The 25075-nt window shown below is 51.4% G+C and overlaps 2 protein-coding genes across 2 annotated transcripts in view; one reads left to right on the top strand and one right to left on the bottom strand.

Annotated features, from left to right (window-relative positions):
- PLG (plasminogen) overlaps positions 1-18113 on the top strand; it is a 41314-nt gene extending 23201 nt beyond the window's left edge. The window contains exons 11-19 of the mRNA XM_036249013.1: positions 1242-1423; positions 2924-3072; positions 3892-3985; positions 7221-7341; positions 8774-8848; positions 9299-9439; positions 11146-11252; positions 17227-17372; positions 17952-18113. Of these exons, the coding sequence (XP_036104906.1) occupies positions 1242-1423; positions 2924-3072; positions 3892-3985; positions 7221-7341; positions 8774-8848; positions 9299-9439; positions 11146-11252; positions 17227-17372; positions 17952-18113 (1177 nt within the window). The remainder of the gene's footprint in view (positions 1-1241; positions 1424-2923; positions 3073-3891; positions 3986-7220; positions 7342-8773; positions 8849-9298; positions 9440-11145; positions 11253-17226; positions 17373-17951) is intronic.
- A 1068-nt stretch (positions 18114-19181) lies between these two features.
- The window catches only part of SLC22A3 (solute carrier family 22 member 3), a 95769-nt gene continuing 89875 nt past the window's right edge, over positions 19182-25075 (bottom strand). Inside the window, exons 10-11 of the mRNA XM_036248564.1 lie at positions 24375-24474; positions 19182-20514 (exon numbers count right to left, since the gene is read on the bottom strand). Coding sequence (XP_036104457.1) covers positions 20454-20514; positions 24375-24474 — 161 coding nt within the window. The 3' untranslated portion in view covers positions 19182-20453. The remainder of the gene's footprint in view (positions 20515-24374; positions 24475-25075) is intronic.

Genomic DNA, 25075 nt, shown 5'->3' with positions numbered 1-25075 from the left:
CATCGATGAAAGAGAACATCAATTGGCCACCTCCTGCATGGCCGCCACTGGGGATCTGGCCCACAACCTGGGCATGTGCCCTGACCGAAAATCAAACTGGTGACCTCTTGGCGCAGGGGTTGACGCTCCACCACTGAGCCACACCGGCCGGGCCAGGGCCCCAGCTTCTTCTGACTTCTCCACAAACCTCGAGCTCCCCAGGTCCTTAGTCTACCCAGATGTCTCTCTTTGCCACTCTGCCCCCCGTTCTTTAGTCTCACCCCTTCCCCAGTCCCTGAGTGTCTGCAGCAAGGGAGGTGACACAGGTGAGTGGGGGGAGGACATTGCAGGGTTTCTGCGGGCTCCCTCAGGACGCGTCCTAGAGAAACGACATCAGGCCAGAGAGCTAGTTTGCCAGGCCGGCTTCCAGAAGTCTTTCAAGCCCTGAACCCACTAGATCTACCAGAGATGATATTTATAATTACATTATGTTCATTTTTTTTTCATTGTAAATCCACAACATTTAACTACATTATGAGTAAATAGACTAGGAAGCTGACCTGGTGCACCACTATCTCGTATATAATTTCTTCCCTGAAAAAACACATGCTGGTCCAGTGTCCACAGCCCTATGGAGTCATGTACAGAGACAGAGTCCGAGATACAGAAGTATTTGCATGCGCTGAAAAACACCTAAGATATATGCGCCCAAACCCCTATTGTTATCCTCGGGGAATGTAGTCAACATTCCCAGGAAAGGAGACATCCTGATACTTTCTTTACACCTTTACATGTCACCTTAGCTTTTATATGGAGAATATATTAATTTCAATTTGTTAAAGAAAATTATAATCTATTTTAAAAATTGTTTTGACATTGAGGACCTGTGCTTGTGGCCCTGTAATAATAGTTTGCACCTTTGGTGTCCTTAATAAAAATATTTCAGCCACTTAGGACTTTGGTAAGACCCCCCCCCCCCCCGGGCATGCCCAAGACTTCCCTTCTCCCTCTTCTCCTCTTCCTTCCCCTGAGGCTCCTTCCCTTCACCCTAAGCTCCCCTGAGCTCCAAGGGCCCTTCTTTGGCTGTAACTTGTTTCCTGAGCCTATTTCTTCTATGGCTCACTTCTACCTCTGTGACTTTCTAAATAAACTCTCTCTTATTAAAAAAAAACAAAATGACTTTGTTAAAACAAAATTCAGAGGGTGCTGGGGTGCCCCGAGGATTCTCCCGCCACTCACGCGCGCTCTCGTGGAATTCACAGAGGCTTGACCATGAACTACTGCAGGAACCCGGATGCCGACAAAGGCCCTTGGTGTTACACCACCGACCCGCAGGTCCGGTGGGAGTTCTGCAACCTGAAAAAATGCTCAGCAACACAAGTGACTGTCACAAACGCTCCGCCCGAAACCCACGTTGTCACTACAGAGAGCTCTTTGCAATCAGGTGAGATGCTGGCGGCGACACCTGTGCGCGTGGGCGCTGGGAGGAAGGACGGGGAAGCTGATGAAGGCAGAGGCGTCGCTGCTCTGGGGACTTGAATGCACGTGGAAGGGAACCTCTCCTGCCACCTTGGGGCTGGGGGTGGGGCAGACTGCTGTTGCTGGCGGACCTGAACACCAATTGGTGTGACAATGGATGAAATGGTGAGCCTGGGTGGATGGAGAGGTTGATAATGGCAGCATGAGCTGAAACAGGACATGCTAGAAAAGCAAGTCCCTGCCTCCCCCATGGAGGGAGAGGAAGGATGAATTTGCCTTTGGATATACTGCATTCGGCGTGCTAGGCAGGCAGGCCAGTGATGTGTCCGGTGAGCACTTGCGCAGTGGCTGTGTGGCTGGAACAGCTACTGGGCCTGAACGTGAGTGAGGTTGTCATCGGAGGCCGGAGCCGAAAGCAGTCCTCCCTCCTCCTTGCTTCCCTGGCCCTTGGGCTGTCGCCGTGGCGGCGGAACACCGGCCCTGTGGCTGCCAGGTGGCACCCACTCTGTCCCCTCGCAGGTGGGGGACACAGCGTTCGCTCTCCTCCTGCCCCAGCGTGAAAGCCCAGGGGTCCGTGGCCTGTCTGATCGCTTTCGATCATTCAAACTCCCCCGACAGCAGTGGTTAGAATGAGCAGTGGGTGTGAAGCAGACTCCCTGCTTCCCCAGGTTAGCGTGGCTTCTCCACAGCGCTCCTCCTGGGACCCGGGTGAGCCCGCCTCTCCTTCCCCTGAGCCCCACCTGGGTGTCCCTCCTGGATAGGACAGGAGGTGACCCCACGTGGTTCTCCCTGCATTTAGTGCATGGGTAACCCACATACCCTGGTCCCGGCAATTGTCGGGGTGCAGGCTTCCCAGCACAGGGCCCCTTCCTCGGCAGTGAAGCCCCCTGGCCCAGCTTTTGCTTTTTGGGTTTTCCGAGTGGCCATCAGGGCACCGGTACACCCCCCCCCCCACACACACACACGTGATGCACGTCAGATTCCCTGGGGCTCCTGTGGGAGCCCCATTCCCAAGTCTGAGATGAGGGACGAGCTTGGGGAAGGTGTGCCAAGTCATCTCTGCTACCCTTTTCACGCCAGAGGGTGGGGACTCCAAGCACAGCTCTAGCCAAATCGGGTTTTCCAGAAAGCCCGTCCAGGGTGCGCTGTGGACCCGCCTTGGGGACAGCGTGGGGTCTGAGAGCCGCTAAGCTCACGGCAGCTCCGCCTCCCGCAGCCCCTCCGGGTGCGCCGGCTCACCCTCAGCTTGTGGGACATCGACTCTCAGTGTCCTGGCCCACATCCCCATCCCAACGCCTGCTCGACCTGGGACTGCCCAAGCCCATAGCTGTCGGGGGGCTCGTCCAGCAGGCAGCGTGCACAGTGGGCTCGGGAGACCACAGAGCCGGTCCGGGGAAGCCTCCCGCCGCCGCCGCCCCTTCGCGCCCCGTCTCCGCCGCCTGACCGGCCCCTCTCTTGCCCACAGACTGCATGTTTGGCAACGGGAAGGCGTATCGGGGCACCAGGGCCACCACTGTGGCTGGCACCACGTGCCAGGGCTGGGCTGCCCAGGAGCCCCACAGACACAGCATTTTCACTCCCAAGACAAATCCACAAGCCGGTCTGGACAAAAACGTAAGCCGCTTTGAAGGGACTCCGTCTCGCCTTTTGCTGACCAGTCTTTGCAGACGGAATTGGATCTAGGTCCCGGCGAGTCAGCCTGGACCGACCTTTGGTGTGGGTGGAGGAGGGACCAGGAGAGCCCCGGGCACCGGGCCTGCGGCGGGACAGCAGCGGCACCACGAGCACAGGGCCCCGGGCTGCCGCGGGGGAGCTTCCTTGGGGGCTGTTCCTAGTCTCCAGCGATTGCCCTCTCGATCCTGGTGATCAGTGGTGATTCAGGACACTTCAGTCAGACTTTTCAAAAAAGAAAAAAGTGGATGGGCCGTTGGGGTGCCACACAGTAGGACCCCCGTCTCTCACGTTCTGGTTTACTTTGTGGGTGTGTACAGGAAGGACTAGGAGGACATAGCTTTGCCTGGCTTGGGAGGGGGCACAGCCCACGGGAATAAACCTTTCGGAACCGCCAGCAGGCAGGCTGCACGGGGCAGGAGGCTGCTGAATGAGCCAGTTATGTCCCTTGATCCTCTCCCGCTGGGTCTCTCAGGCCTCCCCTGACAGAAGTGTCCCCTTCTATATTCTCTACGTTAAGTCCCCTCAGAGGCCTTACGCTCCCTCGGGGCAGTGGGGGGCGGGAGGGGGAGCTCACGGTAGGAGCTCCTTTTGAACAAGGAGACATGACCAATGGAACAAGTCAGAGCACCCTAAAGTCTCCCCTCCCCCCAAAGAAGGAGCACTTGCTGTCCACCTTCCAAGGACGGCAGGACATGCCTGTGCCTCAGGCCCCTCTCCTGCCCGTGTGCACCGCTCCGTACACACCTGTCCTTTTTTCAGTACTGCCGGAACCCTGACGGGGATGACAACGGTCCCTGGTGCTACACGACGGATCCCAAAAAACTTTATGACTACTGCGATGTCCCTCAGTGTGGTAAGCCATTTTCTTTTTTGCAAGGAACTGACTTCTCATATACGTGCAGCCTCATCTCCTTAATATGGATCTGAGAGAGAAGGGCCTGGGACCCGAGCATTTCAGCTGGGCTGCCCCGCCCCAGCCCCTCTCCATCACGGGCCTCTGGGTCTGTCCTACTGAGGCCCCTCTTGTGAGGGAGCCCCCCCGCCTTAACGTAGATGCACCCCCCCCCAAAGAGCAGGCTTAGGGGCCATCGGACCAGGCGTGTAGTGTGTCCACTGACTTCTCCAATGTCAAGCTTGGGATGCAGGAAAAACAGATGTAAAGTCACCCAGATGGGAAACTTTCCCTCTCAGCCGCTGAGGGGTAAGAAAGACCATGCTAACAGCAGGTGACAGCCGTGCGCATAATGTGCGCTGGAAACCTAGAGCAGCATCCTAAGAATTTAAGGCAAGGCGGCTCAGTCCTCACTCAGCCCCGGCCTCCTTCGTCGCAGGAGGACTCTTCACCCACTGCGCACACCCACGTGACCCAGAGAAAGCTGGCCAGGCCCGTCTCCTTTCCCTGACACTCTATCAGGAGCAGAGGCTTGGTCGACGTTCGTGCTGGAAAGTCTGGGGGAATAAATCCATGGGCAGGTCTGGAGGCCCATGGAAGCCACTTTGGTTTGGACCCGTCTCAGCACAGTCTGTCCTGGTCGCCGGTCAGCCCGGCCTTCCCCTTGGCACAGCATGTTCCCGCTGGCCTGTGCCACCCGGAGGGACCCGGGCTGGCGGGGAGGTCTGGCGGCAGAGCCACCTGAAGACCGGCATTTGAGATATTTAAAAATGGAAGGAGAGCCCTGGCCGGTTTGGCTCAGCGGTTAGAACGCCGGCCTGCGGACCAGAGAGTCCCAGGTTCGATTCTAGTCAAGGGCACAGGCCTTGGTTACAGTTCGTCCCTGGCCCCAGTTGGGGTCGTGTGGGTGGCAACCAATCGATGTGTCTCTCTCACATGGATGTTTCCCTCTGCCTCTCCCTCCCTCCCCCCCCTTCCTCTCCCTCCCTCTCTCTCTGTTTCTCTCTCTCTCTCCCTCCCACTCTGTCTGAAGATAAATGTAAAAAGATCCTTGGGTGAGAATTTAAAAAAAAAAATTTTTTTTAAAGGGAAGGATACCCACCTTAAACATTTTTTATTTAGTTATATTCATTCATTTTAAATTATACATCTATTTGTTGAGTGATTTTTTTTTTTTATCCTCACCCGAGGATATTTTCCATTTTTTTTTTTTTTGTACAGATAGAGTGGGAGGGAGAGAGAGGAAGGGAGAGAGAGAGAGAAACATCGACGTGAAAGGGACACATCGAGTGGCTGCCACCCGCACAACCAACCAGGGCCGGGGACAAACTGCAACCGAAGTACGTGCCCCTAGCGGGAACCGAACCCGGGTCTCTCCAGACCGCAGGCCGACGCTCTAACCGCTGAGCCAAACCGGCCAGGGCTGTTGAGTGATTTTAATAGCGCATTTCAGCTCCACCGACACATTCAGCACAGACAATAAGTGAGTGAAAACGAAGAGAAGGCTGCGGCGCTCTCCGGGCGCGAGGTGCCGGCCCCTCTCGGGGCCAACGCACACGTCTGCTCTGTGCGGACCACAGCGGGCGTTCGGCTCAGCGTCAGAGCGCAGGTTTCATCGCACCGCAGCTTCCTCGGGGAGAAAGGCTTCTCTATATAGAGGCCACGACAAAGGGAAAGATCTTTGGAAGATCCAGGCTCCCGGGTCATGGCGGGTAGAAGCTCTGGGTCGGGCGGAAAGAAATGCACCTGCAGCACCCTTACGAACAATGACTTACACTCACGCGTCTGAAGATCGCAATGGGCGCCAGGCAACAGAGAAGCATTTTCTGAACCTGAACTTCCCTGGGCACGAGTGGGTGCTCCCCAGGATGGCACTGACCTTATTCTCCGGGACCCCCGCAGGCTCCGTGGAGAGGGGAAGCAGGTAGGAGGTGAACAGCACAGGCAGGAGATGTGCTAACTCCGGGACCTTGGGTGACCTTGGGAGGCTCCCCAGAAGAGCGGTCCTGAAGCTGGCGGGGAGCCGGCAGTATTTCAGCCTAGGACAGATGATCTTGTCATATACAGTCACACACCCCCACATGTGTACACATGTGCACACAGAGATTCCCGTTTTAAAATACCCGTCTTGCCTGTGAACGGGGCTGACAGCTGTGGTTTTCTGCCCACCCTCCATGGCCCAGTGGTGGCTGTGGTGGAGAAAGGGCACGCTGCCTGAGATAGGACCAGGTGAACCACGCCCGCCAGGGCCTCGCAGACAAGCTGTCATTGTCGTGCCCACCGCTGCCAGTTTACTTAATCACTTCCCCCCAACGTAATTTAAAAAGTACTTGTCTTTTCTTGAAAGGAGAAGGTTCTGTGTTGTCTACTACTTTGACAACTCAGAAAAAAGTATTCCAAAACATACTTATCTTTTTCTTTTTTAACGTTTCAAATTGTTTAAGAGCCTTCTTTACTTTTCTTTCTTTTTAAAATTGAATTTATTGCCCTGGCTGGTTTGGCTCAGAGGTTAGAGCATCGGCTTGTGGTCCAGAGAGACCCGGGTTCAGTTCCCGCTAAGGGCACGTACCTCGGTTGCAATTTGTCCCCGGCCCTGGTTGGGTCGTGCGGGTGGCAGCCACTCGATGTGTCCCTTTCACATCGATGTTTTTTTCTCTCTCTCTGTTCCTCTCTCTCTCCCTCCCACTCTACCTGAACAAAAAATGGAAAAATGTCCTTGAGTGAGGATAAAAATAAATAAATAAATAAAAAATAATAAAATTGAATTTATTGGGGTGACATTGGTTTGCAAAACCACACAGGTTTCAAGTGTACAACTCAATAACACATCATCTGCACACTGTGTCGTGTGCCCATCGCCCCGAGCGGAGTCTCCTTCTGTCCCCATTTCGCCCTCCTTTGTCCACCTCCACCTGCCCTCACTCCCTTCCCCCCGGCCCTCACACTGTCGTCCGTGTCTGTGTGTCGTGTATACATGTTTTCTGCTCTATCCCTTCACCTTCGTCAATCCGGTTCCCCAAACCCCTCCCCTCTGACAGCTGTCAGTCTGCCCCGTGTGTCCAGGCCTCTATTAGTTGGGGCTTTGAGATGTCAAAAGGTCAGTGCTTTGGCCACGAGCCACTAATTTATCTTGAGTTGTAGGACAGAATCAGTACCTTTCCCTTCTTCCAATGCGTCTCTTTTTCCTGTGCCACAGTGTCCTCGTCATTTGATTGTGGAAAGCCCAAGGTGGAGCCGAAGAAATGTCCTGGAAGGGTCGTAGGTGGGTGTGTGGCCAAAGCACATTCCTGGCCGTGGCAAGTCAGTCTTAGAACAAGGTAACAGCCTTTCTAGAAACGATGTATCCCACCCTTCTGCGTGAGCCCCGCCAAACCTTTCGACATTGGCACCAAATCCCCAGCTCGGGTCTCAGCACCCGCCCCTGCATTCTCTCCTCGGGAGGAAGGAAAACTATAAAAATAAAAAAATTAAATTTTTAGGTTCTCTGCTTTGAAAATAGCCGGAACCAAAATCTTTGTCTTGATCCGGGCAGCTATCATCCATGTGTGCAGATGCCACAATTCAAAAGTCCCAGCACTTCTGGGAAAGTCCTGAGGACACCTGGAGGGTTTATACAGTTACCCGTGGTCTCCTCGCAAAGCGAAGAGAAAGGCAGTTTTAGAAAGATGACACCTGGTGAGCAACGAAGACCTGGTTACCAACAGTCTATCACAGACACGGATTTTATTGAATTTCATTCAGAGGGAGCCCACCCATTCTCCTATGCTTCTGCTTTCGTGTCGGTGGTTCATGCTCACCGTAAACAAGAGCGATCGGTTCTGATCCGACAGAACCCGGGGCGGTTGGGGTTGTCACTAGCGGCATCTGCCTGTCGCGAGCTCAGGTCTCCTGGTGTCTCACGAAAGGCACAGGCGAGGCACAGTGACCTCCTGGTGTGCTCTGCTTCCTCGTCTCATTTCCGCACCAGGACCTGCGCTTGGGTGCCAGCCGGCACCTGCCAGCCTTCCAGGCACCACCGATAAAGTCGAGTCCAGCCTGCCTCGCTCTGCTGCGGCGCCGGCTCCTCCTCTCTGGCCAGCCTTCGGCTTCCACCGCTTTCAAATTCCTCCTTTTCCCGCCTGCGCTGCGGGCTGTCCCTGGCTGGCCACCGACTTGCCCGCTGCCGCGCCCTTACGGCTTGTGCTCGGCTCATTCTGACCTGCTCCGGGGCGGCTCAGCCCACTTGCACGAGCTGCCATGGGCCTAAACATCCTATGAAGTGAGTGATTTAGGAGCCACCTCCCGGAAAGGGATGTTCTCGGGAAAAGCAGCAGACTCGCGCGAACCACAGCTATTCAGGATCCCATCTGACTGCCTGAAGGACCACGCCTCAGGTCCTGCCTAGATCTCGTCCAGAAGAAAGGAAGAAACTGAAAGGGGGTGGGTTTTGCCCGGTCCCTTCTGTTCAGGCCCAGGCCTGACCAGTCAAAGCCATGGGCAGGCTTCATGTCGCGTGACGGGGTTTGCTCTCCCGTGGACGGGCTGTCCCCGAGCCTCCCCCTCCACCCTCACGAGTGCTGTGGATGGAACCTGCTGGAAAATCCCCAACTGAGGCACAGCCCCCCAGCCCCCAGCCCCACCATCCTGGCCACGGGCTCATGGCCTTTCCTTTGGGAATGTCAACATCATCGAAGTTGAGGGAACATCTCTTCCTGGCTTCCTGCAGACAAATCGTCAGATCTGAACTGAACTCTCCACGTTTCCTCCTAGAATGAGGATGCATTTCTGCGGAGGCACCCTGATCGCCCCGGAGTGGGTGCTGACTGCAGCCCACTGCCTGGAGAGGTATGTCCAGGGACTTTCTGCCTGTGTCCTTTCCTGTGCCCCTCCCCGCCCCCCCCCCCGTCCTTTCTCCTACGGCAGTGATGCTAGGGGCCAGGGAGTGGACAAGCCCGAGGCAGAGTTGCCGGGGCCATTGAATGGGAGAGGACTGGAGCATTCTCAGAGGGAAACAAAGAAGAAAGACCCAGCTCAGGGGGGATGGTAGCTGGAGAGAGTCACACCTGGCCATGGGCCTCGGCCCCCGGTCCCCCTGACAAGCGCTGACTTCAGTGCTGGTTTTATTGCCCACAGTGTGCCCGAGGACACTCCCCAATGGCCAGGCTCAGTCCGTCAGGTCCTTCTTTCTTGCACTCAGAGGAGACTGGAGAGCCAGGTGTCTGGGTGGATGGCTCCGAAGGACACCCCATGAAGAGCTGGCCTGTGACTTGCTGCAAATGCCACCATCTTTTCTAGGTCCTCAAGGCCGTCGTCATACAAGGTCATCCTGGGTGCTCACCGAGAAAGGAACCTGGAACCAGATATTCAGGAGATAGAAGTGGCAAAGATACTGCTGGAGCCCACCCGGGAGGATATCGCGCTGCTGAAGCTGAGCAGGTACCCGTGCCCCCGTGCACGCCCCCCGAGTGCCCACTGCGGCTTCTGCCTGGCTTTCACGAGCCCTAACAGCGCTGTGGGGGCTGTCGGGGACCTTTGGGGAAGAGCAGGGATGGCCAGGTGAGAAGCCCCCACCCCGTTCTGCCGCACGCTGGCTGTGGGGTCCTGACAGAAGCACCAGGACTGTTTCCTCAGGTGGGAAAAGAGTGAACGAAAACATGAGGTACACGGTTCCCCCTAAAAGTCTCTCCCTGGACTTCAGTGTCAGCTAACACACATCCCCAATCAGAGAATCACTCAAGCAGCCCGGCTGACAAGCCTCCCCTCCGTGTGACAGTGTTTGGGGCCACGGAGGGAGACTCTGTGTGTCAAAGCCCCCAAAGACCATAAGTCGCAGAGACACATTCTTCTTCCTAGCTCCGCCTTTCCCTGTCCTGCTAAGTGATGCTTTCACGTTGAGCCTGACCAGGGGACACGTGTGCTCCGCCACTAAGTCAGCAGGTGGCCGGAAGCTGGTCCCAGTGTAAACGCTAAGTAAACAGGCAGCTCTTTTGAGAGCAGGCTGGTTTGGGACGGTCACCAACGCACTCCGAGCACATCAGCCACGTCTGATGGGTTCCAGGGGACGGGGCGATGGGCCAGGTCTGGCCTGGTCAGACGACTTCACGGGTGCTCTGCGGCAGTAATGAGGACTGTCTTCGGGGGAATGTTTGGACTCTCTCAGAAGGAACGAAAGGCCTTCTTGGCTTAGCCTAAAAAAGGAGCTCGGTACCCCTCCTTTCCCAGGGTCCCCGAGGGCCATGGGGGGGTGCTGGTAGCTTGAACAGGTGACTTCAGATTTGGGGTTCTGAGAGTGTTCTCTGCTAGACTGGTACGTTTGAGCTTTAGACTGGTATGTTTACCTGCTCCAGGCCTGCGCACCCCAAGAGTCTAAAACACTGGTGTTTCACGAGGGGGGCCTGTAGAGTGACGTCTGTGGGTCACCCCATGTCAGAGGCTGGATCTATTCTGGTGACTCCAAGAGGATGTGTCTGCTGTGAAGTTGGCGGCCGTGATGGTTTTTAGTTGGATGAGGGCATTTCTCTTCTCCAGTCTGTTTTCCTCTTGAACTTGCTAAAACACAACCAGGTCTGAAAACGAGAGTCCTAATGTTTAAGACGCCCTGGGCCTCGATGGCACGCTGATGCAAATCGTTCCCATCCTCTTTCACTTGGTAGCAAGCATTTGATTGGATTCCGATCACCATGGTGTTGAAACAGTCAGATGAGGAAACTGAGGACCCAAAGATGGGCGACCTGCTCACGGTCACAGGACGTATTTGCTGCACGAACGCCTGAGGCAGCCTTTCCGCGGGCTGGGCCACCGCGGTGGACGCCTCGTTACGTCCTTGAGAGCAGCCCTCGTGCGGAGCTGCGGGAGCACATAGGGTGATGGGAAAGCCAGTCTCTTGTCCCTACCGCCACGTCTGGTTTCCCGTCCACAGCGGGCGCCTTTTTAACAAAACGTTCCATTTGTTTAGCTCATAAGATCCCACCAACGAACGTGAGGGTGAAAAGCTGTGTATGTGGTACTGTGCCAGTGTGAGGCAGTGCCAGCTTGAAGGGCTCTGGGCTTTGGAGCGGGTGGCATCTTGTGGTGGGTGCCCGACTGAGGGATGCAGGCGCCTCCTCACAGGCAGTCAGATGTCACGCTTGATGTCCTTGCAGCCCTGCCATCATCACTGACAAGGTCATCCCGGCTTGTCTGCCATCCCCAAATTACGTGGTCGCGGACCGGACCGTGTGCTACATCACTGGCTGGGGCGAAACCCAAGGTGAGACAGATTCTGTGACTCAGTTAATGAATTCGCTTTGACCTACAGCCTACATGAGAAAATGAGCATTTGGAAGGTCCCCTCCCTTCCTGACTTTGTCTGGGCACCTGCTTGTGTCTCACCCAGGACGTGGGCCAGGGGAGGGGAGTTTCTTTGGGTCTCTTTCTCAGCCCACACCTTCTGGGTTGCCATTGCATCCCCAGGTAAGTCGGGTTTGACACAAGCCTATAAATGAAGGATGTTAGATTGTTGTCCATGTGAAGTTATCCATACTGAGCTCCCAAGCAAGGTGTGTGACAACTAGAATTATACTGCAACTCATCTCCCCAAATACCCTACGTGTCTGATGTAGGTGTGGAGAGACTGTCAGGGGTAGGACAGACTGATAATGGGTTGGGGGTAGGACAGACTGACAGTGGGTTGGGGGTCGGACAGACTGACAGTGGGTTGGGGGTAGGACAGGCTGACAGTGGGTTGGGGGTAGGACAGACTGACAGTGGGTTGGGGGTAGGACAGGCTGACAATGGGTTGGGGGTAGGACAGACTGACAGTGGGTTGGGGGTAGGACAGGCTGACAGTGGGTTGGGGGTAGGACAGACTGACAGTGGGTTGGGGGTAGGACAGGCTGACAGTGGGTTGGGGGTAGGACAGACTGACAGTGGGTTGGGGGTAGGACAGGCTGACAATGGGTTGGGGGTAGGACAGACTGACAGTGGGTTGGGGGTAGGACAGGCTGACAGTGGGTTGGGGGTAGGACAGACTGACAGTGGGTTGGGGGTCGGACAGACTGACAGTGGGTTGGGGGTAGGACAGGCTGACAGTGGGTTGGGGGTAGGACAGGCTGACAGTGGGTTGGGGGTAGGACAGACTGACAGTGGGTTGGGGGTAGGACAGGCTGACAGTGGGTTGGGGATAGGACAGACTGACAGTGGGTTGGGGGTAGGACAGACTGAGAATGGGTTGGGGGTAGGGCAGACCGCTGGGAAAAAGAAAAGGTCAAAGTTCCACTAGATATTTGATGTTGGTTGATGGAGTGAGGGTGAGAAGAGAAATGCTTATGTAGGGTCCTGTATTAGCACCTGTCCTACCCTGGGGCCCTGTCTCCTCGCAGTATATGCCCTGATAATGACCACATCCCGCACTGGGGCCTGTGTCCTCGCAGTATATGCCCGGATAATGACCACATCCCACACTGGGGGCCTGTCTCCTCACAGTATATGCCCTGATAATGACCACATCCCACACTGGGGGCTCTGTCTCCTCGCAGTATATGCCCTGATAATGACCACATCCCACACTGGGGGCTCTGTCTCCTCGCAGTATATGCCCTGATAATGACCACATCCCGCACTGGGGCCCTGTGTCCTCGCAGTATATGCCCTGATAATGACCACAGCCTGCACTGGGGCCCTGTCTCCTCGCAGTATATGCCCTGATAATGACCACATCCCGCACTGGGGCCCTGTGTCCTCGCAGTATATGCCCTGATAATGACCACATCCCGCACTGGGGCCCTGTCTCCTCGCCGTATATGCCCTGATAATAATCCCGATCATCAGACTCAGGCCCGGAACAGGTGAGACTCAGGTGTCTGTCTGTTTCTCAGCAGTGTAGATGAGCCAAGAGTCCCGGAATACAGTTCCGGCTCTGCCTCTCGCTGGGCAAACGGACAAGTCCCCTTTCCCCTGTACCACTTGGCATCTAAGCCCTCCTCCGTCAGATGCGTTTCCAAACAGCGTTGTCCCCGTCAGCCTTTTGCACACGCTCGTGTGAAGGAAGGGGACGCAGCTCCAGAACAGGGTGAAAACTCCCGGTCTCGGGCACTTCAAACATGTCCTCCTCTCTGCACTTGCCCTGCCGTCCTCCAACCTCACCTCCTGGGTGACCCTCGGGCCCCCTTTCTGCCCTTGGAGCCTGTGAACATTGAGAAGTAAAGGTAAAGTTGGCCAATGAAATGTCGCTATGGATGTGCCAAGCGGGTCCACACTTTGCATTTAAAAAAAAAAGTAGATGCCACAAATCCCTGTGAGTTCAAATGAAGGCCCCGAGGCTCCAAGGAGGAGCAGGGTGGTTGGATGGTCAATGAGGCAGACAGACCCGAGTCGGGACCCTGGCTCCCACTGGTCAGCTTCACGTACTTAGGAAAGTCACAGACTCTTTTTGAACTTGTTTCCTCAACTGGAAAATGGGCTGCAGGACCCCTGTAGGGGAACCAACGAGCAGGTGCGGATGAAGCACTGGGCACAGCTATGTCTTGCTAATGCCAGGGAGTACAGTCATTCCCACGTGACTCTCTCTAGCAAGAATCAGTAATCCAATGCAAATTGGATTAAGCAAGAAAAAGAAGAAAAAGAACGTTTTAGTGAGCTGCAGAGCCTGCTGGCTGAATAGAGCAGGGACTAAAATCGTGTGGGTCTGAATGTGCGTTCTGGGTCCACCTTCATCCATGTGCTATCAGGAAGTTATTTAATCTCTCTGAGCCTGTGTCCTCAGCGGTACCATCTTATAAAGTCATTGTGAGCATTGGGACAATGCATATGGCGTGCTCAGTGCTTCGGAGATGGTATTCAGCAGCTCCTGTGCTTATACAACCCCCACCATCACCACCGCAACCATCAGCATCACCATCATCACCACCATGACCATCGTCAACATCGCCACCACCATTATCCTGGCATCACCTCCTAGCCCTCCTAGCATCACCTCCTAGCATCACCTCCATCACTACAATCATCAGCATCATCACACTCACCGTCACCAATAACCATTACAGAGCCGTGTGTGGCTGAGCCCTGATGGAACCCAGGCTCACCCGACACCCCAGCCCACTCGCTGTTTGTCTGTCCCACCCAGCACCCACTCTCTTCCACAGACCGTCCTGCCCTGGACTCCCCCGTCTCTCCTGGCCTCCCTCACTGGCAGATCTACTGAGAAAATGATTCTCAGTAGAGTCACTAGACCAGGAGGAGTCACCAAACATGAGTCAGGATGTTGATCAATTTCCTGTATGTCAACAATGACCTCAGACCAATCAGTTGTCTCAGCCTCTTGGTGCGAGGTCAGAATTCTCCCGCTCTCCCCTTCAGTCTCCAGACTTCCTGGGATTTTGATATTCCAGAGCAAGGCAGACCTGTGTTGAGGCCGAGGGGCCTATTCCCATCAGCCCTTCATCAGCAATCACAAAGTGCTCTGAGGGGCCCTGCTTCCCCTCTCCAAGGCCCCACTAGGGCTTCTGCTCCCAGTCACTTCTGGCCCCGAGATGCCATTCTCACTCTGGCCACAGGATGGCAGCATGTCCGCACAGAGCACATCAACTTCCTTCAGCACATCTGCCAGGCTCAGAAAGCAGATGCAGGAGCAGGGCACTTGACTGAATTGATTTTTTTTTTTTTTTAATTTGGGGTCTATTTGTTTTTGTTGTTGTTTGTTTGTTTTTAATTTATTTTTTTAATCCTCACCTGAGGATATTTTTACATTTATCTTCAGACAGAGTGGAAGCGGGAAAGAGAGAGAGAGAGAGAGAGAAACATCGATGTGAGAGATACACATGGATTAGTTGCCTTCCGCACGATCCCAACCAGGGCTGGGGATGAACTGCAACCAAGGTAGGTGCCCTTGGCTGGAATCGAACCCGGGACTCTTTGGTCCGCAGGCTGATGCTCTAACCACTGAGCCAAACCGGCCAAGGCGAGAGAACTGATTTTTGAGAAGGCTGCTCCCTCCACACATCTACTCCATTCAGGTGATCCCCCGCTCATCACTGCTGAGGTCAGGCCCTCCGCTGCAGGGGCCTGGCTGGGACAAGCCTCTGCCCCCCAAGTGGCAGTCATGTTCAGTGCCATCACCTCCAAATCAAGTGCACGTGTGCTGAACTCCAGACAATCACCCAAGTTACTCGAGGTCTTTGGAGAAGAGACAGCGCCTCACCTGTTGGTCGTTCCATGCTTGCAAGGCAACATTCTTGCAGAACGGGCGACAGCTGGGCTGGCGACACGGACACTGGACGATTTGTGGGGCACACCCAGTGAGTCCATTTGGAAAACCCACACTTTTCTCTGGCGATTTGCCAGTGCTCTATTTCCAACATAAGGAAAAAAAAACAGTTTTTCACCAAAAAAGAAATAGAATGAGTAAAATAGGCACACAAGAGAATGTTTCCTCTCCCTGCTTATAAAAGGAATATAAATTAGAAAACGGGCTAAGACAGTTTCCACCTATTAGCAAAGATTTTAAAAATATTAAATACCCATCAGGATGCGGTGCAGTGACATTTTCTTTAGTGATATTTTACAGTCAGGCCCTGTGAGAACATAGTTTGGCCGATGTTTGGGGAGCTATAAATATGTCTGTAATTTCTGGGAATTTGCACTTAAGAACATATTAAGTTCTAGGGATAAAGAAACTCAGTTCTTGCTTTCCAAAAGTTCACAATCTGTGATAGCTGTGATAATGGGCCTTTGAACATGCAAATTTCAGTGAAAAAAATATTTTTTTAATCCTTACCTAAGGATATTTTTCCATTTATCTTTAGATAGAGTAGGAGGGAGAGAGAGGAAGGAAGGAAGGAAGGGAGGGAAGAAGGGAGGGAGGGAGCGAGGGGGGGAGAGAGAGAGAGAGAGAGAGAGACATCAATTGGTTGCCTCCCGCATGACCCCACCCTGGGCCGGGACCAAACCGCCGCTGAGGTACATGCACTTGACTAGAATCAAACCCGTGACTCTTTGGTCTGTCGGTTGACGCTCTAACTGTTAAGCCAAACTGGCTAGGGCTCAGTGAAAATATTTTTAACCATGGTAATAAAAAATTGTTTTATACTACAGCCCAGCCGGTGTGGCTCAGTGGTTGAGTGTCGACCCATGCACCAAGAGGTCACTGGTTCGATTCCCAGTCAGGGCACACACCCAGGTTGTGGGCCTAATTCCCAGTGGGGGGCATGTAGGAGGCAGTCAATCAATGCTCTCTCTCATTGATGTTTCTCTCTCTCTCTTTCTAAACATCAATAAAGAAAAAAAAATTTTTTTAAATTTTTTATACTACAAATGAAAATATTAAGCAACATGAATAAACCATGTGAACATACATGTAGAACATCGGAAAAAACATTGGCCAATGATCATGGTAGTAAAGAATGTGGACGACAATGCCACAAAACCAGGTTCGAATCCCAGCTTCTCTGCTCACTTGCCAGAAGGTCTTGGGCGAACTACACACCCGAAGCCTCCGTTTCCTTAACTGGACAACAGGAGTGACGAGCGGCCACGCCCCTCCTGGAGCACTGCTGGAGGGTCGGACACGATATGTCACCGAGTGCGCCTGGGCCTGAAAAGTTCATTCTCAGGGAATGATAGCTTTCTTTTCTAAATGCTGCGGTAAAACACGTAACATTTACTATTTTAACTATTTTGAAGAGCACACTCCCTGGCTTTTTGCACATTTGCAATGTTGTGCAACCAACACTACTGTTCCCAAAACACTTCCCCCACCCTGGAGAGGAACTCCATACCCATTAAGCACTCACTTCCCCTTAAATTGACAATTATGAAGATTGCAACATTATAGCAAAGTCATTATGATACAATGTGAAAAAATCAGGGTATAAAATTGTGCAATCTAAGTAGCAAAAAAAAAAGTCTGAAAGAGATTACATACAAATAGTAGCAGTTATGTTTCTCAATCTCTCTTTACAAAAAAAAAAAAAAATTAAGTCTTTATAGTGAAAGAGAGAGAGAGAAAACAAATGAAAAATAACACAAACCCCTAAAGAAGACCGGATCACTAAATCCAGGACTTGGGACCATGAAATCTTAAGCAATGTTTATATTCTCCAGCGTCAACAGGAGTTAAGTAGTATCAGGAACCGACTCATCCAGTCTCTGGGGCCAACGGGAACCGTCCTTGCCACCCTGCAGTCTGGATTTTCCTTGTGAGCACGTTTCGGGTTCAGTAACTGCTCCTGTCACCTTTTCCGACACAGGCACCTTCGGTGCTGGCCTCCTCAAGGAGGCGCAGCTGCCGGTGATCGAGAACAAGGTGTGCAATCGCTTCGAGTACCTGAACGGGAGAGTCAAGCCCACCGAGCTCTGCGCCGGGCTCCTGACCGGAGGCGCTGACAGTTGCCAGGTAGGAAGGGACTAGAGATCGTCACTCCCGTGCTGGCCTGTCTTGGCCCCTTACACCCAAAGCAGCAAATTCGGGAAGGATCTGCCAACCCCAGGCCACAGTCTGAGTGTCACCCAGAAACCCTTCAGGTCTGTCCTCAATGCTGATGCCGATCATCTCAAATGACCCTGCGGACCTGGAGTCCTAGATGGGCCGGAAGGGAGTGGTCAGGTGCCGTCCCTGTCACAGCTCGCTTTCCGGGAGTCCTGCTGGATGGGACTTGGGGTGGCCTTCCCAGCAGGACCTCGGGAGGGGGTGCAGCACAGAGGATAGCTACTTCTCCTCAGCGGTTCCTGGGGTGACTCCGCTAAGAGAACCCCGAAGGCAGGAAGGGATGAGGGCACTGTTCACAAGGGATTTGTTGAATACACTTTGCTAAGCACAGCAGATGTTCAAATAAAAGGTTAATGAATTCCTTTCTTCTGGAAAGAGGTGTGCAGATACTGAGAAAACTTACACTCGGGAAACAGAAGGGTGACCTCCCCATAATACAAGGATGGTGCTTTAATCATCACCTGGCTTTTCCCTCCTTCTGTACAGGGTGACAGTGGAGGGCCCCTGGTCTGCTTCGAGAAGGACAAATACATCTTACAAGGAGTCACTTCTTGGGGTCTTGGCTGTGCACGCCCCAATAAGCCTGGTGTCTATGTCCGTGTTTCAAAGTTTGTCTCTTGGATTGAAAGTGCAATGAAAAACAATTAATTGGATGAGAGCTGGAGGGAAGCATCGATGTTTCTCGGTGCTGAACGTGGGTAGGAAGTTGAGCATGCTCAGAAATCATCGACAGTAATCCCACTAAGACACTGTACTCAGCTACCATCTACTGCCAAACCTCAATGTTTTTTAGTATTATTGTGGATAAATTCTTCCTGACCACGGACTGCTGGATTCTGCAAATAATAAGGCAACACAGCAATGGCATTTGTGGAAAATAAACTCTGTACTTACTTTGACTTAATTTGTTTGATTTTCATTGTTTTCATGTTCTTTGCTCATCCTACCAATGTTAGACCGGGTAACTCTTAACAGGCGAGAGAGCTCACTCTTTCTCAGAAGGAACAGTTGCATGTAGGACTAAGAAGCCTGTGAGGTCATCAAGAAGTCCCCATTAAGTCCCCCTCACACTGACCTTGTCAGAGAAGGACAGCTGGGCGCGCATCCTCACCGCCCTTACTTCCGGCGCGGGGATGAAGGTCTTCGAGGCTGCAATGTGTGTGAGTCACAAGACCCAAGTCTGTTATGGGGATGGACTCTGTTACTGGCAGTCTGACTCCAGGCCAGCACTGGGGACCGTGAACAGAGAGTTGTATACTGTGACATAAACCAGCCAGCGGAGAGTCCGAATGTCATTCTGAGTCACATACGGGTTTAGCAATGGTGCCCAGAGCCTGGAAAGGGACAACGAACATAACTGGAGGTGGACCCCGGAATTTCCATCACTGACGGGCTCCCCAGGTGCACAGCATACACCGCCACATGGCAAGAGTTTCACAGGGTCACATGTTCAAAAGGAAGGGAAGGGTCAGCCCTGGCCAGTGCGGCTTGTGTCACCCCATATTCCGAAAGGTGGTGAGTTCAATCCCCGGTCAGGACACAGGTGGAAGGCAACCAATGGATGTTCTCTCTCATCTCGCTCTCTCTCTTCTCTCTCCCTCTTCTCCTCTCTCTAAAATCAATACGCATATCCTCAGGTGAGAACTAAAGTAAATAAATAACTACAATAAAACGAAAAGAAGAGAAGGGGCAAACATTCATTTTTCTTGACGATTTAAAATTTTATTGTTATCAGAACCAAGGTATCAACCCAAATACAATTCAAGGTGATAGTGCCAAGGGACAACAGCCATCCTACAGCAAGGAAATGCCAAGAAAGCACATGGGTGAAGGGAGAACACAGCACCGCAGGCTCAAGGCGCTGGGCTCGTTTCGTCAGGAAACAGGAGCCTCACCCTCCCTTCGGACCAGCTCCAGGGACTGGAGCATGTTCAACCGGCACACACCGTGCGCACAGGTGCTCAGAGAGGTTTCCTTCCTATTGGCCAGGTTTTCCTTTGGTGTCCACACAAAACAATTCATTAAAAGACTCTGCATAAAGTATACAGTGAATCTGAAAATATACCACGTAAGACATGTACAAGATCAGAAAAAGAGAGCCCGTGTTTTATTTAAGCTCCATATTTCAAATGTCTCAGTAACAAAAAAGGAACATCAGATACCTTATTAATGTCTATGAAGTCACTTAAAAAGTTTCTGCTAATTGTTCTAAGCTTGGCTATAGTTGACCTTTCCTTTCAATTAAAATGGAAGCTACTTCCCCAAGCAAGTGAAACGGTCAAGATTGAATGAGAACTCTCCATAATTTTCTCTCTTGACCGGGGGCACCGCCATAGGACTGAATTCACAAGTATAAGATAAATATCCCTTTATGCTTAAAATCTTACGACCCATGAAATCATAGTCCATGGGTTTTGTTCAGTAAAGAGTATGTGCCCTTAGGTGTCCACCACCGAGGACCAGAACCAGCCCAAGTCAGCTCAGCACCCACCCTGACTTTATAAATAGCAGAGCTGATTCCTCAGGTCACACTGCAGATTTGTGCTTATTTGCGAAATGAGGTCTGAACACGTCCACAACCCCGATGCTACCGGGGCTCCCGGAGCTCAAGGCTCAGTCCGTGTGTCGCAGCGTCTTCATTGTAGAACCCCCAAATCTTCGTCCTCCCGGGAGTCTTCAGAACACTTGTCCCAAAGCCTTGGCTCCTCGATCAGAACTGATGACCCCATTTCTGTCCGCTTCTCCCAGATCCCTGGTTTGCTCCTCCTGCACTGCTGATGGAGCCGGCTTCTCTGGTCTCTGTAACTGCTGGGTCAGAGGCCTTCTCCAACGTTATATAAAAATACTCTGGAGAGTTAGAATGTCTTTGCAAAGAATTAAGATCGCTGGAGCCACACAGCGCGGTGCCGCGGGGCAGACCCCGGTCTGCAGGGCGCGGCGGCTCCCGGGGTGGGCCAGCGGCTCCTTCCTGGGGTCTGCGGCGGGGCCTCAGAGGTGAGGGCTGGAAACGGGGGACTTCTTTCTCCTGCAGCATTTATAGGAAAGTGGACTAAGAAAGAAAAGGGAAAAAGAGAAAGTCCTTACTACAGATTCAAGACCAGTTGGGAGCAAGTCTTCTAGCGCCTCACTGAGCATCACAGTTGGTTTTGATCAGTATTCATGCACGACTTCTCCTAAAAACCCAGCTCAGAGGTGACAAAATACCCACCTCCAGGCTGCTTTCTTACCTGCTTCCAGCCCTCGTACAGCATGTACGTCCTTTATGAAGTTCTGCCGAGTCGCAGACGCTTTGGGAAGGGGTTGACGATGTGAACAAGAGAACAGCACAACTGATCTAACGGATAAGTGCAGTTTCAGAAGGAAAATGCTATCAGGGTTCCATAATTTGGGGCAAAGCAGGTTTTTGCCCAGAGTAAACAGCTATGGGATGCAGTTAAAGTGCTTAACTTATGAAACTATAAATCCTACTTTTACCAGATTTTTTTCCCCAAGAGAGAGACTAGGCATAATTAATTTTATCAAAATTTTTATTATGAAAAGTTACAAATAGAAAAAGTTAGCAACAATTTGACTTGAATCTCTGTTGGTCCACTTCTTCCTGTTACGATAGTGTTTGCATGTTAATTCTCCCTGCCCACCAGGGACAGAGATGTCCCTCTCCTCCCCCAAACGCCGCCTCTCCCAAGGGGTTCACTCTAATTTTAATGACTCAGTTGGTAGGCGAGTCCTGACCTTAAATCGCCTGGCATCCTCCATTCCTCCTTGAGGAGTTTGACACTCTGCCCCCTGACTGCTCTGCGGTCATGAATGAGTGTATCACTCTCACTATGTCAACGCGCAGCAGAAAATGGAGCAGAATCAACTAGAAAACTGCTCTGCCCTCAGAACATTGGCACCAAGACGTGATGGGGGAGGAACCCGCACCCAGACTTCGGTGGGAACAGGAGCCCTAACGACATGCAGCTCTGTGCCGCCAGCAGTGACCCCGAATCCCGGCAGGGCTGGGTATCCCGGCCCCGAAACAGGTCCTCGGAGCAAGTTACCGTAACTCTGAAGATGGCATTGGAAGATGTCCGATTTCCGTTCTCACCCTGGCCCCCGCTTCATTTCAGCTTGAACTTTCTCCTTTCTCCTGATTTCCTAGCACTGCTGTGACTGGGGTGCCAGGCTGGACACCCCTTCCCCTGACCTGGCCGCAGCCCCCCGATGGAACCAAGAAATTGTGACAGAATTGCGTTTCTACTTTCTGGATGAAGCAACACCTTACCATGGTGTGTGTGGTGCTCAAGAGGGCTTCACCCCGCTTCAATACCTTTTACAATGTCTTCTCCCAACTTGAGTTTACAAAATGGCAGGGCTTATGGACACTCTCCCACCTCCCCCCAAATTCCCGGTAGCACCGGTCCAGAGTGAACTGTAGGTAGAGCTTTGGGTGAGGAAAGAGCCACCACCTTCACTCGCAGACAGGACAGACGTCCACCTGGCTCGCATTGGCCACTCCTGTTAGGGGTCAGCCACTGGGCTGGGGCTGCGGCTGCGGCTCGGAGTGGGCCTTTCTTAGGGATGTTCTGGGATGATTCCTCAACCTTGTTTCTCAAAACAGCATCAAGAATCAGGACAAGGAAATCACTGCCTACGTTCCGTGGGTCTGGTAAAATACTCACGAGACAGTCAGCTGTGGTTGCTCCCTTGGGGAGGGGGATAGTACCTCATTAAAAGAGGGTATAAAGAGAGACTTGCTGTTTTTAAAAATTCATAATGAAGTAGAATACAGCATGAAATAATAAAACGACAGAAAACGACGGAGGCTCAGCTGAGCACCGGAGAGGATGAACCCCAGTCCTACTACGGAGAAGTTAGGGAACTTTCTGAGCTAGATTTCCTGGTAGAGAAAAGAGTGAGGCTGAGAACTCCTCCTGCCCCAAATCGTGTGTTGAATAAAATGACATATGTGAAACCATCAGTCCCATTGGTATCTAAAAAAGTATGTCTACTCTCTTCCCACATACAAGTGGAGAACAAACTGCAAGTGTTACTAGCATTTCAGACTTTGTATAATATTTTGGATACATTTGTTTAAAATGTAGAGAGTCATACCCCTAATATCCAGGTCATTATTTAGAAGAAGAATGATTTTTATTTTAAAAATAAGCTGCTAAGTTACTTTTAAAAATTACACAAATAATACAAGGCAATGTGTTGCAATTTTTTTTTTTTAATCCACCAGCACAGAAGTCTCTAGAGTAGAATAGGGACACTTTCCCTTCTGCACCCACTTTCCAACCTGTTTCTATGTTTCTATCTCCGGAGGAGATATATATATATATATATATATATATATATATATATATATATGTAATTTTAGATATTTTCCTATATACTCTCATATTCATAACCTCTCTTCCTGACTTTTTATTATGAATGATTTCAAATGGAGAAAATTAGAGTTTGTGCAATGTGAAATTTTGTTAGTATAACACAAATATAGTTCACGTTTATATATGGGTTGGGTAGTAACTATTCCTGTGCACCATTTAGACACACTTCTCCAGAACTAAATCTTTCTCTCTCATTCCCTTACTTGTTTTTTTTTTATCCTCACTTGAGGACATTTTTCCATTTTTTGTACAGATAGAGTGGGAGGGAGAGAGAGGAAGAGAGAGAGAGAGAGAGAAACATCGATGTGAAAGGGACACATCGAGTGGCTGCCACCTGCACGACCAACCAGGGCCGGGGACAAACTGCAACCGAGGTACGTGCCCTTAGCGGGAACCGAACCCGGGTCTCTTGGGACCGCAGGCCGACGCTCTAACCTCTGAGCCAAACCGGCCAGGGCCCCTTACTTGGTTTTTAAAAAATTAATAAAATTATTTTATTTATTTATATTTTAAATCCTCACCCGAGGATATTTTTCCATTTATCTTCAGATAGAGTGGGAGGGAGGGAGAGAGAGCAAAAGAGAGAGAGAGAGAGAGAGAGAGAGAGAGAGAGAGAGAGAGAGATGAGAGAGACACACTGATTGGTTGCCTCCTGCACACCCTGACCAGGGCTAGGAATCGAACTGCAACTGAGGTATATGACCAAAACTGAACCTGCGATTCGTTGGTCCACGGGCTAATGATCCAACCACTAAGCCAGACTGGCCAGGGCTATTTTTTAATTATAGTTTACATTCAATGTTATTATTAATTAGTTTCCGGTATACAGCCTAGTGGTTAGACAATCATATACTGATATTTCTAGTGTTCCCCCTGATTTTTCTAGTACCCTTACTCTATCTATCTATCTATCTATCTATCTATCAATCATCTATCTATCTATCTATCTATCTATCAATCATCTATCTATCTATCTATCTATCTCATCAATCTATCTGCCTATCATCTATCTATCTCATCTATCTTCCCATCTAGCTACAGAGAGAAATTTCTATTGGTTTTATTTTAAAATAAACACTACAACGCATTGTTCACTGCCTTTTTACTTTGTAAAAAGTTTTGAAAATCTTCCCATGTCATTCCATATAGATATGACTTAATTCTTTTAATCTCTGTATAGTAATCCATATCGTGAACATACTATTTTTACAATCGTCTCCTGGTGCACATTTAAGTCATTTCTCCTCTGTCAAATCATCCATCCTGTTCCTTCAGATTGCTTCTGAGTTTCAACACCTGACTTAGAAATGGTCCCCTCTTCAAAACCACCTTTTAAAAATAATACATATTCTCTTACAGCTTTTATTTTTCTTTTACATGAACCTTCAATAGCTACTTTGAGTTTTGCTTAGGATGTGAGGCGGGGGTTATATATTATTTGCCCGCCATAATTCGGTTTTCTCAGCACCATCTGTCCCCAGTAGCTTGGAATGCTGCTGTTATTACGGACGTGCTGAATTTTATACGCTACCTGCCAAGCTTTTCTACATCATCCACTGTCTCCGGCAAGGCGATACCCTTGGTTTCAGGCAAAAGCATCACGAGGCCACCACAGACAGATGCCAGGATACCTGCGGACAGAGAAAGGCGTCACTCACTAGAAACACACGGCCGGCCCCTCACCCCTGCAGCTCACTCAGGAAGCAGCTGTGGTCACCAGCCTCCACTGTGTATCAAGTGCCTACATGTCCAGCACTCAGAGAGAAGACCTCATCTCCTAGTAATGAGCAAATCAAAGCTGCCAGAGAGAAGTCCCGTAAGCATCCCTTTATCTACACTAGAAGGTCACTGTTTCCTCTCCCTCCCTCTCTTCCTTCCGCCATGTACCACCGCAGGCCTCGTCCCTTGGAGTCTCTTGGAGTTGTTTTTAGGCCCCCCACTCTAATGGGTAACCCTCTCTCCAGTACCTTTAGCCTCTTGTTGGCAGCACTGAAACAGACTCAACCCTTTCATCTTTCAGGACCCTTCTATCAACCTCACATTATCCCCATTTGCCATCCTCCCTTTCTCTTCTTCAGAGTCAAAATTCCTGAAACACTACCCTCTCCCATTTTTCTATATATCTTACCCTTATCGTGTGCTGGCAAATGTCTACCAACCAACTCTTCAGAAAAAAAAGCCCTGGTGTATAGTGTCTGCCAATTTCCATGGTGTAAATACTACCCCCACAGA

This window comes from Molossus molossus, unplaced genomic scaffold (genome assembly GCF_014108415.1).
Source record: "Molossus molossus isolate mMolMol1 unplaced genomic scaffold, mMolMol1.p scaffold_m16_p_8, whole genome shotgun sequence".
Taxonomy (NCBI): Eukaryota; Metazoa; Chordata; class Mammalia; order Chiroptera; family Molossidae; genus Molossus; species Molossus molossus.
Note: the sequence above shows the minus strand (reverse complement) of the source record. Positions and strands in the feature narration are given on the sequence as shown.